Source organism: Protopterus annectens, chromosome 8.part0 (assembly GCF_019279795.1).
Source record: "Protopterus annectens isolate FY-2018-M chromosome 8.part0, PAN1.0, whole genome shotgun sequence".
In the NCBI taxonomy this organism is placed as follows: domain Eukaryota; kingdom Metazoa; phylum Chordata; order Ceratodontiformes; family Protopteridae; genus Protopterus; species Protopterus annectens.
Window position 1 is genome coordinate 606,668,402 of NC_056741.1, and position 12,927 is coordinate 606,681,328.

Consider the following 12,927-nt stretch of genomic DNA (forward strand, 5'->3'; position numbering starts at 1 on the left):
CAGGCTCTTTTTGTGGGCTCTCTACACCAGGTATGAGACTTCTGTGGTTATGCCTTGGTTGTGGGAATCCTGTCTGAATAGTACCATCTGGTTCTTTCCAACTTGCTTGGACACCAATCCAGTTTCTGGGTATCGCAGGAATTGTTTCCTCCAGGTAGCAGGTAATGAAAGTGTTGATCTGAGGTATTTCTGAGGTACTACTGGAGTTGCCTTGTGTGCAACACTTCAGGGGGAACCATCAGTATTGCTAAGACCATCAATCACTGTGTCCTTAAGAATTCCCTGGCCATGGTCTCAGTCTTCTGTGCCAAGATCTGAAAGTATCATGCAAGGGACTTTACTATTTTCTGAGAGAGCATGGTCCTCAGGTTACTGAAGTCCAGTAAAGTCCCTAAGAGAGCCACTATTTTGGAAGGTGTGAGACTTGTCTTGTGAATGTTGAAAGAAAATGAGAAGTTAAAAAAAGAAAACTGCAGAGCTATTTCCTATTCCTCCTCCTGGAATTACAACTGGACAAGGCGGTTATCCAAGTATGGGTAAATGTTAATGCCCTTCATCCTGCAATAAGCACGAACAGCAACCACACACGTTATAAACATTTTGGGTGCACTAGCTAATTCAAAAGGCAACAGCACCACATGCTGGAGTTGGAAGTCTGGCACTGTACAGAAGAAGGTTTTGAAGTCATGATTGCAAAGGTTGATGATGCCATCTCCTTGAATGGAACCCAGAAGCATGGTGTCAGTCTCCATGTCCATCTATCAATTTCAAAAAGCTTGGGCCTAGAGACTGTTAATGTCACCAAAGTCCATACCGGGGCCACTGGAGCACTTATCATTGATACTGAGAACTGCATGGTGCCAGCATTCAACTCTGATGCCACCAGAGCCCAAACCAGGTCCAGTAAAGGAGCAGCAGGCAGAGAGAGACAGGATCCTACTTTAGTTACCCTTGGAACAAAGGGGGAAGAGACAGCACTGAATTCCAGTTGGGCCTCGACTAAGAGCTTCATCATTCAGTACACTCAAAATTCACAGCTGGGCTTTGCTCTAACCTAGAGGAACTATTCAAGTAAGGCTTCAACTGCACATAACTTGGCATATCTCTCCGAGGAGAAGCTCCCTGGTCTCTTGTATGGAGCTGAGTCAGAAGACTTTGCCACATCAGAAATTGTGACTCCAGTGAGGGAAGAAGGAATGGGAATGGTGGCATTCCTATTGGGAGTACCTTCCCATCTTAGTTATCTTAGGTGGAGAATGCTTATCTGCATCCTTAGATCTGGATTTTTCCAGTATCCATTTCTTTTCCTCTATCATTTTTATTGCCCTCTGCTGGGTGTAAACCTTTCAAATTTCTTTTTAATCTCAATTGCAGGGTAGGAGATTCAAAAATTTTTTATCAAATGTCAGTCTATTTATAATCGATGCCCTACTAAGCACACAGCACAAAGATCACATGTGACCTGAGGGGACAGAATCAGCTGCCCAAATTTACTGCACTTTTCAAACCCAGAGATTTAGTCTTTATCCATCACAACACAACACCAGCAACAGCAATACTGCCAAACTAAGCCTGTATTAACAGCACAGCTAGCCTATCCCACATCTGGAATGGTTATTCAAAACGATGTAACAATAAGCACAGAAAACCTGAAACACTAAGTGCTACCAACAGAAACATAAACACTTTGTAAAAAAAGAAGTGCTACAAGAGAATAGCAAGTACTGTAGAAATCAAAAAGGGAGAAAAAAACGAGTAAGACAATGGAATACGGGTGAGGGAGGAACATTTTAGAAAGTAGGAAAAAATCAACAGAAACTAACTGTAAAACACCATCAGGAGGTCTAGCGACTACAGCCAGCAAACAAACTACAAGAAAGGTTCGGTCATCTTTCAACAAAATATATTTATTTATTTGACATTTGTTGACCAGGTTAGTCCAGCTGGCCCAAAGTCCTTTTTCACTGGAGACCTGGGGAGAAAAGCTCCACAAATACATAGCCACTACAAAGACATCAAAACATAGCTATATAAAACAAGATTTACAAAATCTAACAAAAATTACAAATTAGAGAATAAGACATGAGATTGCTAATAGCTTCTAAAACATCTCAGATCTATACACTATTACAGTACAGAGTAAATACTGCAAAAATTGAAATGTTCACATTGTTTATCTTCAGTTCAGCTGAAAGTAATACAAATAATGTCTCCCTGCAATAGGCACTTGAGCAATAGGGAGAGCCATCTTGATGCAAACAAGACCTAGGGATTAGGTCAGGAAACAGTATTATGGGAGTGTGTGGAGGAGCTTGAGCTTAGGACAGCTTCTTATTGATGCTAGAAACAGACTGCCTGTAGTGACCAATCCCACATTTTTAGTGTATTGATTGGATCATGACAGATACCTGAGTTACTCTTCCAACTTTGCTATGGTTGGATGAGGGTAGTGATGAATTTTGGGGAAGGAGGAGCTCTATATACTTAGGACAGGTATCCAAAGGCCTCAGGCTTCTCTTCTGAAATTCTCTGCCAATTTTTCACTGACCCTTTTTCTCCTTTACCTGCTTACCCTTACTTTGCCTCTGACAGTAGGGTCCAGGCTTTGATGGTTGTCTCCCCTCCATCCTTCTGAACACTTCGACAGTAAGGTCCACAACAGCAGGTCCCTATCAACTGAGGCATTGAGAAACTGCACTTTAACATCCACTGGCAGGGGCTAAGGCCTCAGATAGACATAACTTCTAATTACAGACCCTGTAGCTGGCCAAGCTGGATGCATCTACTGTGTCAAAGCCATAACATATAGACTACTTAGTCATCTGACTAATAGTCTGAATGAAATCCAATAAATTTGCTCATAGGTAAACATCAAACCCCTTCCTATTTTTGTCCCTTTTCTAATCAAGGAGAACAATTTGAAATCTCAATGACAGGAGTGGCAGCTGTGAAGATTTTACTCCTGTTCAAGAACTCTGCTTTTCCAGTTAGTGGGAAGAGTGTTGGCATCAGGAACCAAATTTTTCTTTTTTTACTGTTAGTTTTGCCCTCCATGCCTGCTGACCATCAAACCTCTCTTTGATCAGACCATGTCCATTCAATCCTCTGCTTCAGGGATTCCACGTGGAGATGAGACAAGAACTGTAAAGGTGACGGGATGTCATTCATATGGCCAAGAAGTTTTGTGTTCTCACCAACATTACAGCAATCAGAGCATTTGAATGGTTTAACCCCACCCCCTTATGAGGGGGAACTAAAAAAACTGCATCACAATATATACCACAATGCCATTCCCTTGCAAAAGCATGTTTCTGTGTATTCACAATAAAGGCCAACACTCACTGGTGGTTTATTGAGCTTAATGCCTGCCCCCAGCCTGCCCCTTTGCATCACTGCCTCTTCTTCGAAGGACAGTAGCAGAATGTATGTGGCTGTCCCCAACCCCCTTCCTGGATGGACCTGTCCAGTCCTTCATGCCACTGCCATAACCACCTGAGACACTAATTGAACTTTGGTCACCTGAGCTATAATCGGGGTTTTATCCCACCGGCACTAGACCCATTTGGACCCCCTGCTCTGGATCCACAGACATCATGTTGAATCCACCACAGAAGGACTCTGTAAAACTAAAACCTATCAATTATTTAGAGGCAGGGGCTGGGTGTCAGGTGCCTTGGAGATGGACAATAAGGCCTCCTCTAAAGCTCACAAGAACTTAGAAATTGTTGCTGGTTTAGGGTCATGCAAACCCAGGAAATCAAAGTGCCATTTCTGAGCAACTCATACTTATTTGCTTCCCATTTTAAGTGGTCTTTCATTCTGTAAATGGTATGGTCAAATGAGATTTCCTACATGGGAAGAGCAGAGGACATGGTGACATCAGTTTCTCTGTCACATCCTAATGATGGATACATCTAAGATGCATAACCCAATTTTTCTCTCTGTCTCTGAAGAGGTTGAATCTTGCTAGGGAGGTTTCTAAATTTGTTTTAACCAAAGGGCTCCAGACACTGAAGCTTGATCTGCACCACACTGCAAGTTCTGCAGGGCATGCAGGAACTCTAACTCTTGAGTGAGAGACATCAATTTCTGGGGAAGCCTAGTTGGGTGAGGATACACCAGTTACTTGAGGTCCAGGCAACTGCAGGGAACTTTGTAATGCAGATGCCCTCTGCTTGGACTTTTGGAACCTCTTGGCAGGAATGCGAGTCCTAGATCTCCACTTCTCAAACAGGGAGGTCTTCCTTAACCAAAATCTTAAGGAGATTATCCTCCAGAAATAACACGGGCTTCAACAACAGAGCTCTCTGAAGTGGTATCACGTTTGATATCCAGTATGAGTTCCAACTGAGGGCCTTCAGCATGGAATATGCCTTCCTCTATAGATATGGAGGTCTCCAAGGGAGAATCAGGTAACTAAGGTGCATGGGTTTGTGGCTGCAAAAACACTTGACTGGAACCTACACCCTTGAACTAAGTACTGATGCCAGATTCCTAATTTGTATCTCCAGAGTCTCTGACCATCCTCTTAAGTTGCTTCTTTATAAACTTTTTCAGTGACACATCTGAAGTTAGGGAAAACCTATTAGACTCTGGTGTGGTACAGGTCAAGGCCTTGAGCCTATCCCTGTCTAAGAAGTTTTGACAGGAATATTCCCTTGTTTTATGTGTTTTGGGTGCCCCAGCAAACACTACAGTTTTCAATGTCATATTCCAGTCCCAAGCAAAGTACACAATAGCTGTGAAAATCTTTATAGGGAATTTGCCTTCCACACGCACACCTGCTTTTTTTCTAAGGAATAAGCACGCCCCTTACACATGACTGATTGCATGGTCCCACTCCCCATTTGACACTGCAATTTAGTATAGTACAGTACTAAAGAAACAAAAGGCAAAAATATACTCTTAATGGGGTACTAATGTGTACTGAGATCTGGAGTAGACCAAATATGATGCCAGACAAAAGATGGTATACCAATGGTTAATATGTTATGTACTACAGCAAAACTCCAAAGATGTAGCATGCAGGCATCAACTTTACAATAGGGAATGTACTTTTGTCCCTAAAGGGCATACATATGTTTGGCCTGAAGTGGAGAGGGTGCTACATTCCGAAAGTTGGCCTACGTCTGTGGCAGAGGTTCCAGTAGTCATTACTACTGCAACAGTCATCTATAAGAACATCTGAAATTACAAGCAGTTTGAAAGGGAAGACCTTCACAGAAAGACCAACAATGAAGATTCCAAGGATTATGGACAGGTTCCACCTCCTTACACTGTTTAGAATGATGAGTGTCTGGTACATTCATTAATGGCTAGGCTGGCTGAAAATGAAATAATGAAATCCGCTAAGACTAAGTGGCATGATTATGGTCAAGATGCAGTTAAACTCAGAAGTGCATTTGGGTCACTTCTGCCATCCAAAGGAAGAAAGTCATGATAATACACTGAAAGGTAGCTAACTGTTTAAATAGAAACTTTGACAATGTGATGTGCATCCACCAAAAGCTAGCAGACATTTGCAGCAGGGACAGTGTGATGAGCCCTCTTAATTCAAAAGGAAAATATCTAGTATTTAACACTAATGGGTATCTAGTGCCACAACCAAAGACTGCTAGCAAGGAGAGATGAGACATCATTATTTAAAAACAAAACAAGTGCTGTTAATGAATATATTTAGCATGCAATCTAAGTGTGTCCATCTTAGTCCAACCCAAGTTAACATGAAACTACTCTCCTCAAAGTAAGATGCTTTAGGTACATGCAGCAATAATGGATCACTAAATAAAAAGCAGAAAACAAATCTGAATTATTACAGTTAAAACAATTACCATATTCTGCACAGCAAGAGTTGCGAATGAGGCAACTTGGTGGCTACAGTAAAAAGCTGCAAATGAAACCAAGAACAGTGAGTGGAAGGAAAACGCAAAGAAAGCTAGGAGGAAGGTATCGCAAAGATTATTCCGTGCAAGTAGAACAAATGCGTGAAAGCCGGTATTTTTAAATAATTATGTACATCTGATTATGACTCATGATCCTCAATCTACTATGCTTGTAAAATAAACCTCTGAGGTTAATGACATCTTTACAAACATAACCCTGGGGAAAATTACTGTTTATGAATAACAGCTCACCACTTACCTGAAGTTAGGATATGAGCTGCTGAAGGAATTCAAGTAAGGAAAATTATGATGCAAATGGCAATGTTTCTCCTCTTTATACTCCATGTGCTACTAAAGAAATAAATCAAAAGCTTAGCCAAAATTCTTTCTTTGTGCAATACAAACCACTACAGTTTCAAATGTTTGAATTGTGAAGAAGCTCTACAGTCTAATTAAATATCTGAATACAAAACAAAGGCTGGAAAAAAATATTTTATTGTTCATATACACAGTTCTTTTCAATGCAGTTACAGTCTATCATTCAGAACATAACTTCTTTTTGGACACTGATGATTTTTACAGTGTTTGTATAGATGTTTTCCAGATAAGAGTCAGGCTTTTTTCTCCTTCATAGTGTTTTCTCTGAAATTAAATCTTCATTGAAGAGTTTTCCAGAGACATTGTCCTTTCATGAGGTTTCATATCTTGCAGCAGATGCACAACATGCGACTAAGCACCACATTTCTTTTAAGATCATCTATGATCACTGGAATGTTGCTACCCATAACACAAACAGCGCTTTGTGCTGTACATTTAATATGATGCCACAATCCCCAAACAGCAGTTTGTGTAGATCGAAAAAGCAAGCAGCTCATTTTCCCCATAAAAGACTTAGGACATATTTGGCACTATAAACAAGGCAGATCCCTTGAGAAAGAGGACATTTTGTATGGAGAGGACAATGCAACGATTATCTTTCTTTAAGAGCATATACTCCAACTCTGCTTCACACAAAATTCAAAATCCAGCAATTTTTAGTTATGATGGCTAAAGTGTTTTCAGAATTAATATATAAAACGCATATTGCAATATGTAATCTACAGTTATATTTTTCTATGCGAGGATAACTAGGTCAGACGTTAAAAAAATAGGTAAAAAAATGAACTCTCAATTAGTGCAATCATGTTAAAATACACACACACACACGCACACAAAATGCTAAAGACAACACTGGACACAAGAGGAAAGAAATGAACAAGCAATGGTAGATGAGGAGCTTACAAAAAGATAGCAAAATGCAGAAATACTATACTCTCCTCACCAAACCACCACACTAGAACTGAAATGCAACAAATTAGTTGGTTACAAAAGCCAGTGATCTTATCTTTCAAAACATATCTAAAATAACTTGAATGAGAGCTGAAAAACTACATCAATTAACCTTTCTTAAGGCATATATACATCCATGTTTCCCTGAATATTCTTATTAAACAACCATTCTCTGAAGGAATGTGCAGCCAAGCCTGTGTATTAGCAATGAATGACATTTATCTGTGCTGAAAGTGCCCCTCTTATCTGTTCTTTCAAGACCTAGATAGTCATCTGATTACATTGCAGATCTAAGATCAACAACAGACTAGAAGCATGTTCAGTAAACAGTACCAAAATGGGTAAGATATCACTGCTTGCCCGGGGATCTGGATTGCTGAATTTTTAGAAAAAGTGACAGTTGACATCTTAAGCGACTAAATAAATTTGGCAGGATCCATCTTTATCCACAAAGTCTTCCATTTACCTAGGATAGTCTGAGGGGGAAAAAAAAGTAGCACCGTTTTTTTTTTCACATTGACAGACTCACTCTGATGTCCTCTGTGGAATGCAACCCTCCATTTCCAATGCCTCTGGCCAGCCCTCGTACTTGTTGGTATGCTTATTATTCTTAACATGCTGGAATAAAAACAACAAATAGATAACTTCAGCTAGAGCACAGAGTGCTTGCATAAGAGACCATTCAAACAAGCCCATTGGTAATCCATGGTAAAACTTATGTACAGTAAAGTGGCAGTGTTTATGCAACAATGAAATGCTTCAAACTGCTTTAAAGCTGTTATGTGGAAACATCAATAAAGATGGTTGTTATTCTACAGTGTACATGCAACTGACAGAACCTGTATTAAAACCAGTCAAATTTTGATAAGTGGATTACTGAAAATGATGGTGAGACAAGAGCGTACAAAGGGGGAGCGTTAAATGAGGTAGGTTACTCACTGCAGATGACTTGAGCTTCTGGAGTTCTTCTTGCTACAGATGTAAAAAGGCATTCTTACCTTGTCACAAATGCTAGCTAGCATCCAATATCAAACTTCTGTCTTCCCCAAGCACCATCACTTAATTTCATTAACCTTCCATTACTGTTATAAAGCAAGAAGCATCTCTATGTATTCTGTTCTTTCCGGTCTTGTGCTTCTCACCTCTACTGTGTGATGAGAATTGGCTTGTGCCCCTTTTGATTGAGGAATGTAACTCAGGTATGACACAATCGCAATTCCCTCCAATAGTTCACTTATTCAAAACCATTACTGGAAGACTTGTACTAACTGCATGTTATGTTGGATTAGCTCTTTTAATATTTTTATTAATCATTTTGCCTTCTGTATTTTTTCTCTATTAATATACTACATTCCTTTTTGTATTCTGCCTTGAGAATGAATTGTGCCTAATAAATACATTTTAATTCACTGATTGATAGAAAAAATGACTAAGGTGATTATGGATGTTTAAGTAGTCTTTCCTTGATGTTCACTGGAGACAGGATTAAAAAAAACAAAAAAAAAAAACAAAAAAAAACAGATTTACATCACAATCATAACACCGGAAGAATGCCAGGCACCAAGCATTACTGCAGCACAGGTTAAAGCTGTATTGTCCAAGGCCAAGAATACAGCTTCCATGGAACCTGAAAATATCCCTGGGTTGTGTTCTACATGAACTACAAAGCAAACTGGCACCACATCTGTATGCCCTTTTCAGTCACAGCCTCACCTCAGGCTTTGTCCCTACCGAATGGCGCACTGCTACAGTCATCCCTCTCCATAAAGGGGAAGCGACTATAGACCCTGGGAATTATTGCCCCATTAACCTGACGAGTCTGACATGTAAAGCTATGGAGCGCATTACCATGGACCTGATTAACAAAGACACAGGAAATCTCCAAACTCTAGACCTCACGCAATTTGGCTTTGTGAAAGGGAGATCATGCTTGCTCAACCTGGCTGACTTCTTTAGAGTCGGTCACCAGGGCTGTGGATGAAGGTACGGCAGTGCATACAGCCTACCTCGATCTGGCCAAGGCCTTTGATACCATTCCTCACTCAGGAATTATTGATACTCACCAAACTAGGCGTCAACACCTGTATCACTAGGTGGGTTGCAAATTGACTCACAGATAGAACACACAGTGTGAAAGTAGCGGACTCCATGTCAGACTGCCAACCAATCGCAAGTGGAGTCACACAGGGATTGGTCCTGGGTCCTCTCCTGTTTGGCATCGATTTCTCAGACATCCAAGCCAACACAAAGGGACTCTGGCTGACCAAGTTCGCAGATGACTGCAAGCTGGGAGCTATTATTAACTCCCTAAGTGATGCAGACATCCTACAGAAAGGCCTCACTGAGACCAATGACTGGCATTGAAACATGGCCTTAAGCTTAACGCCAAAAAAAATGTGTTGTTATCCCCTTTGGTAAAAACTCAATTCCCACTAATTACCACATTGATGGGAGCCCAGTGAACACTGAAGGCGTTATAAGAGATCTGGGGATGCAGGTTGACAGCAACCGCTCCTTCGATCACGACATTGCCACTGTGGTCAGAAAGTCCTATGTGGGACATCTCATATCCAAGGGTTTGCATCCAGGAAGAGAGAGGTCATCATCTCTCTCTCTACTCTTCCGTCATTAGACCAATCATTGAATATAATGCCCCATTTGGCATCTACCACACTGGACATCTGCAACAGCTGAAGAGGCCACAGAAGAAGATCCCAGGCATTAAACACATGTCCTACATGAACAGACTCAAACGACTCCAGCTATTCTCTGTCTCATATCACTTACTTAGAGGTGATCTCTGCTTGAATTACAAAGCCATGTCTGACCCAGCTCTTTTAGAAATGCTACATCTAAAGAAATCTAATCCCTCCACACCATACGCTCCAGAGACCTCAACCTCATTACCAGAATCAATAGAACATGCTGGAGAGACAGGTTTCTCACCCACAGATTGCCCATGCTCTGGAATAGACTTCCCATAAATGTCAAGCAGAGTATCTGGCTATCCCTCTTCAAGGGAAATCTTGATGAGTGGATGGGTAATAGAATGTTCATCCAGAGGATCATTCCAGTGGCTCTACTTGATAGAGGCACTGGGAACTAACATCGGGTGGCATGATGCCAGGGCACTTTTATGGGCTAGGCTTGTAAAGGCTCCAGGGCCATTAGCCTAGTACGCACCTATGAACATTAGTAATGGAGACCACTTTTAACCTATACCAAGGATTTTTTCAGGTTGACTCTGTTTTTATGCAAAATGACAGATGTCTTCGTGGATGAAAGGGCCTGCAAATGTGAAATATTCTCAAGTGGAGTAACTCTATTAAGGTTTTCCTAATATAGCTACTTTAAACAGGTTCTACTCTTGGAAGAAGTAACTTATTCCAGATCATACTGATATCAGAAATGGCACCAATACAAATTCAAATGAGTAGAAGTAAACAAACCTCTATCATCCTGCCAAGTATGTTTTTTTTTTTTTTTTGCTATTAGGAGTTTTGCTTCCGATACTTCAATTATTCATTCTAGCAGCTCTGACACCTGGCCTATAATTGGTTATGTACCAACCATATATGGAAGTGCACTGGTTTCAAGCTGTGGTGTAACAATTTCCCCTGGGCTAGAGATATAAATTAAAAGTTATGTACTCACCATAATTAGCCATCTGTGTGGTCCATTTTCATTCTTCTTCAACCCATGGGTTCGAATCCGATCCATGGATTCGACTTGGCCACATACTACAAACTTCAGATCCAGCTCTTGAACTCCTCCCTCTACCTATAATGCAATAGTCAATCCCAATTACCTCAGATCGAGTTTGTTGCCATTATAACCTATAGCTAAACAGAGACAGGTATAGCTGATAGAGAAAGGAAGGGTTCAGACCCAGAACTGTAGGTTCCAAATACAATCCGATAAGTCGCTCCAGAAAAAAATAGATGGGAGGGACATTAGGAAGAATGAAAATAGACAACACAGATGCCTAGTTATGGTGAGTACATAACTTAAATCTGATGTTGTCTTTTTCATTCTTCTTCAACCCATGGGACAGAGTCCCCCAGCTACGTTGATCTTGGGTGGCCCTCATGGAAGGATATTTGGGACTACCACCAAATCAAAGCAAAGACGGCTCTGTTTCTAGAGATAATATCCAATTTGTAATGAGTAACAAGGATATGAGCATTGGGCCTTGTGGCTGCAGTACAAATATCAGTAGATGTTCTTGACCAAAAGCTGATGATTCAGCCATGGATATGGTTGAACGAGCCTTAGGAGGTTTAGGTAAGGTCATACCTTGTTGAGAATAAATCCAAGAAATGCAGTCTATAATCCATTTGGGTAGTGTGACTTTAGAGACTGGACAACACAGTCTTTTTGGTGAAAGAGAGACAAAACGTTGATCTGATTTTCTAATTGGTTCAGTCTTACAAAGATAAAAATGTAACCGAATGTGTACATCAAGGACATGAAACATGCACTCTCCCTCATTTTAAAAATTTGGAAAGAAGATTGGTAAATGAATGGACTGATTAATGTTATTTTCAGAAACCACTTTGGGCAGAATAGAAGGATTTGTCTGCAAAGTAAAGTACAGTTTTGTACCTACCATAAATGTAGATGTTCGAGGATCCACATTGCTGCAGTCCTAACTATTGGGTAGTCCGCTGTCCAGTCGGGTCGTACCAAAGAGTAAATGATGGCGTCCGTGCCAGGCGACCGAGAGACTGGCGTCAGGCGTCAGGGTACTAATCGCCGTGACCGGCGATCATCAGTCTTTTCTTGCCCCAGATGTCAGAAGACCTGAAAAAGATAAGGCCAAAACCAAAACTCCCAACATATCTGCACAAAATATATATATATATATACAAAATATACAAAATTAGCAGAATATAACCTCACCTTCACAACCACCCGTAAACACAGAGGGAAAGGAAGGAGAGGGAGTAAATTGGACTGCAACAATGTGGATCTCGAACATCTACATTTATGGTAGTACAAAAACTGTACTATTTTCTTCACATTGCATTTGTGCAGTCCTATGGGTAGAATCCCAAAGCAGAGGTAAGGGAGGCTGGCAAATCATAAGGAAGCAGGAGCTGATAACATGCCTTGCAAAATAGCTGTGGCAAAACAGCCCTAGACTTAGAGTAGAGGAAGGTGGTAATGCTTAGAGAAAGTATGCACTGAACTCCAAGTAGCAATGAGGCCTAATCCCAGCTGGAATCTCCTTCGCATGATGGGAATAACAAAATGCAATGCAAAATCCAATCCACCTAGAAATAGTTTGTTTTGACACAGGCTTGCCCTGAGAACTCAAAGCAAAAGAAACAAACAACTGCTGAGACTGCCTAAAATCCTTAGTCCTGCTCAAATAATAACCAATTGCCTGTACATCTAAAGTGTGCAAAATCTTTTCCCTTTATTTTGGGCGTAGGCAAATGAATAGTTTGGTTTAAAGCCACACTAGAAACCACTTTAGGCATAAAGGAAGGATTAGTACGTAATGATACCCTATCCTTATGAAAATCAAAAAAGGCTCAACCCTGTAACTCAGAAACCCTTCTTGCAGAAGTAATGGCCAACAAAAAGCAGTCTTCCATGACAAGTATTTCAGTTCAGCAGTAGCTGAGTAAGTTTCTCCAACACAAAATTGAGATCCCAAGCAGGAGTAGGAGCTCACGTGGGGGTCTTATATTCTTTGCCCTCTAAGAAA

General features: G+C 40.8%; 1 protein-coding gene across 1 annotated transcript in view; it reads right to left on the reverse strand.

Moving 5' to 3' along the window:
* Positions 1 to 6,358: 6,358 nt before the first annotated feature.
* Positions 6,359 to 12,927, reverse strand: part of FAM3A (FAM3 metabolism regulating signaling molecule A) — a 1,301,271-nt gene continuing 1,294,702 nt past the window's right edge. The window contains exon 10 of the mRNA XM_044080097.1: positions 6,359 to 7,829. Coding sequence (XP_043936032.1) covers positions 7,737 to 7,829 — 93 coding nt within the window. The 3' untranslated portion in view covers positions 6,359 to 7,736. The remainder of the gene's footprint in view (positions 7,830 to 12,927) is intronic.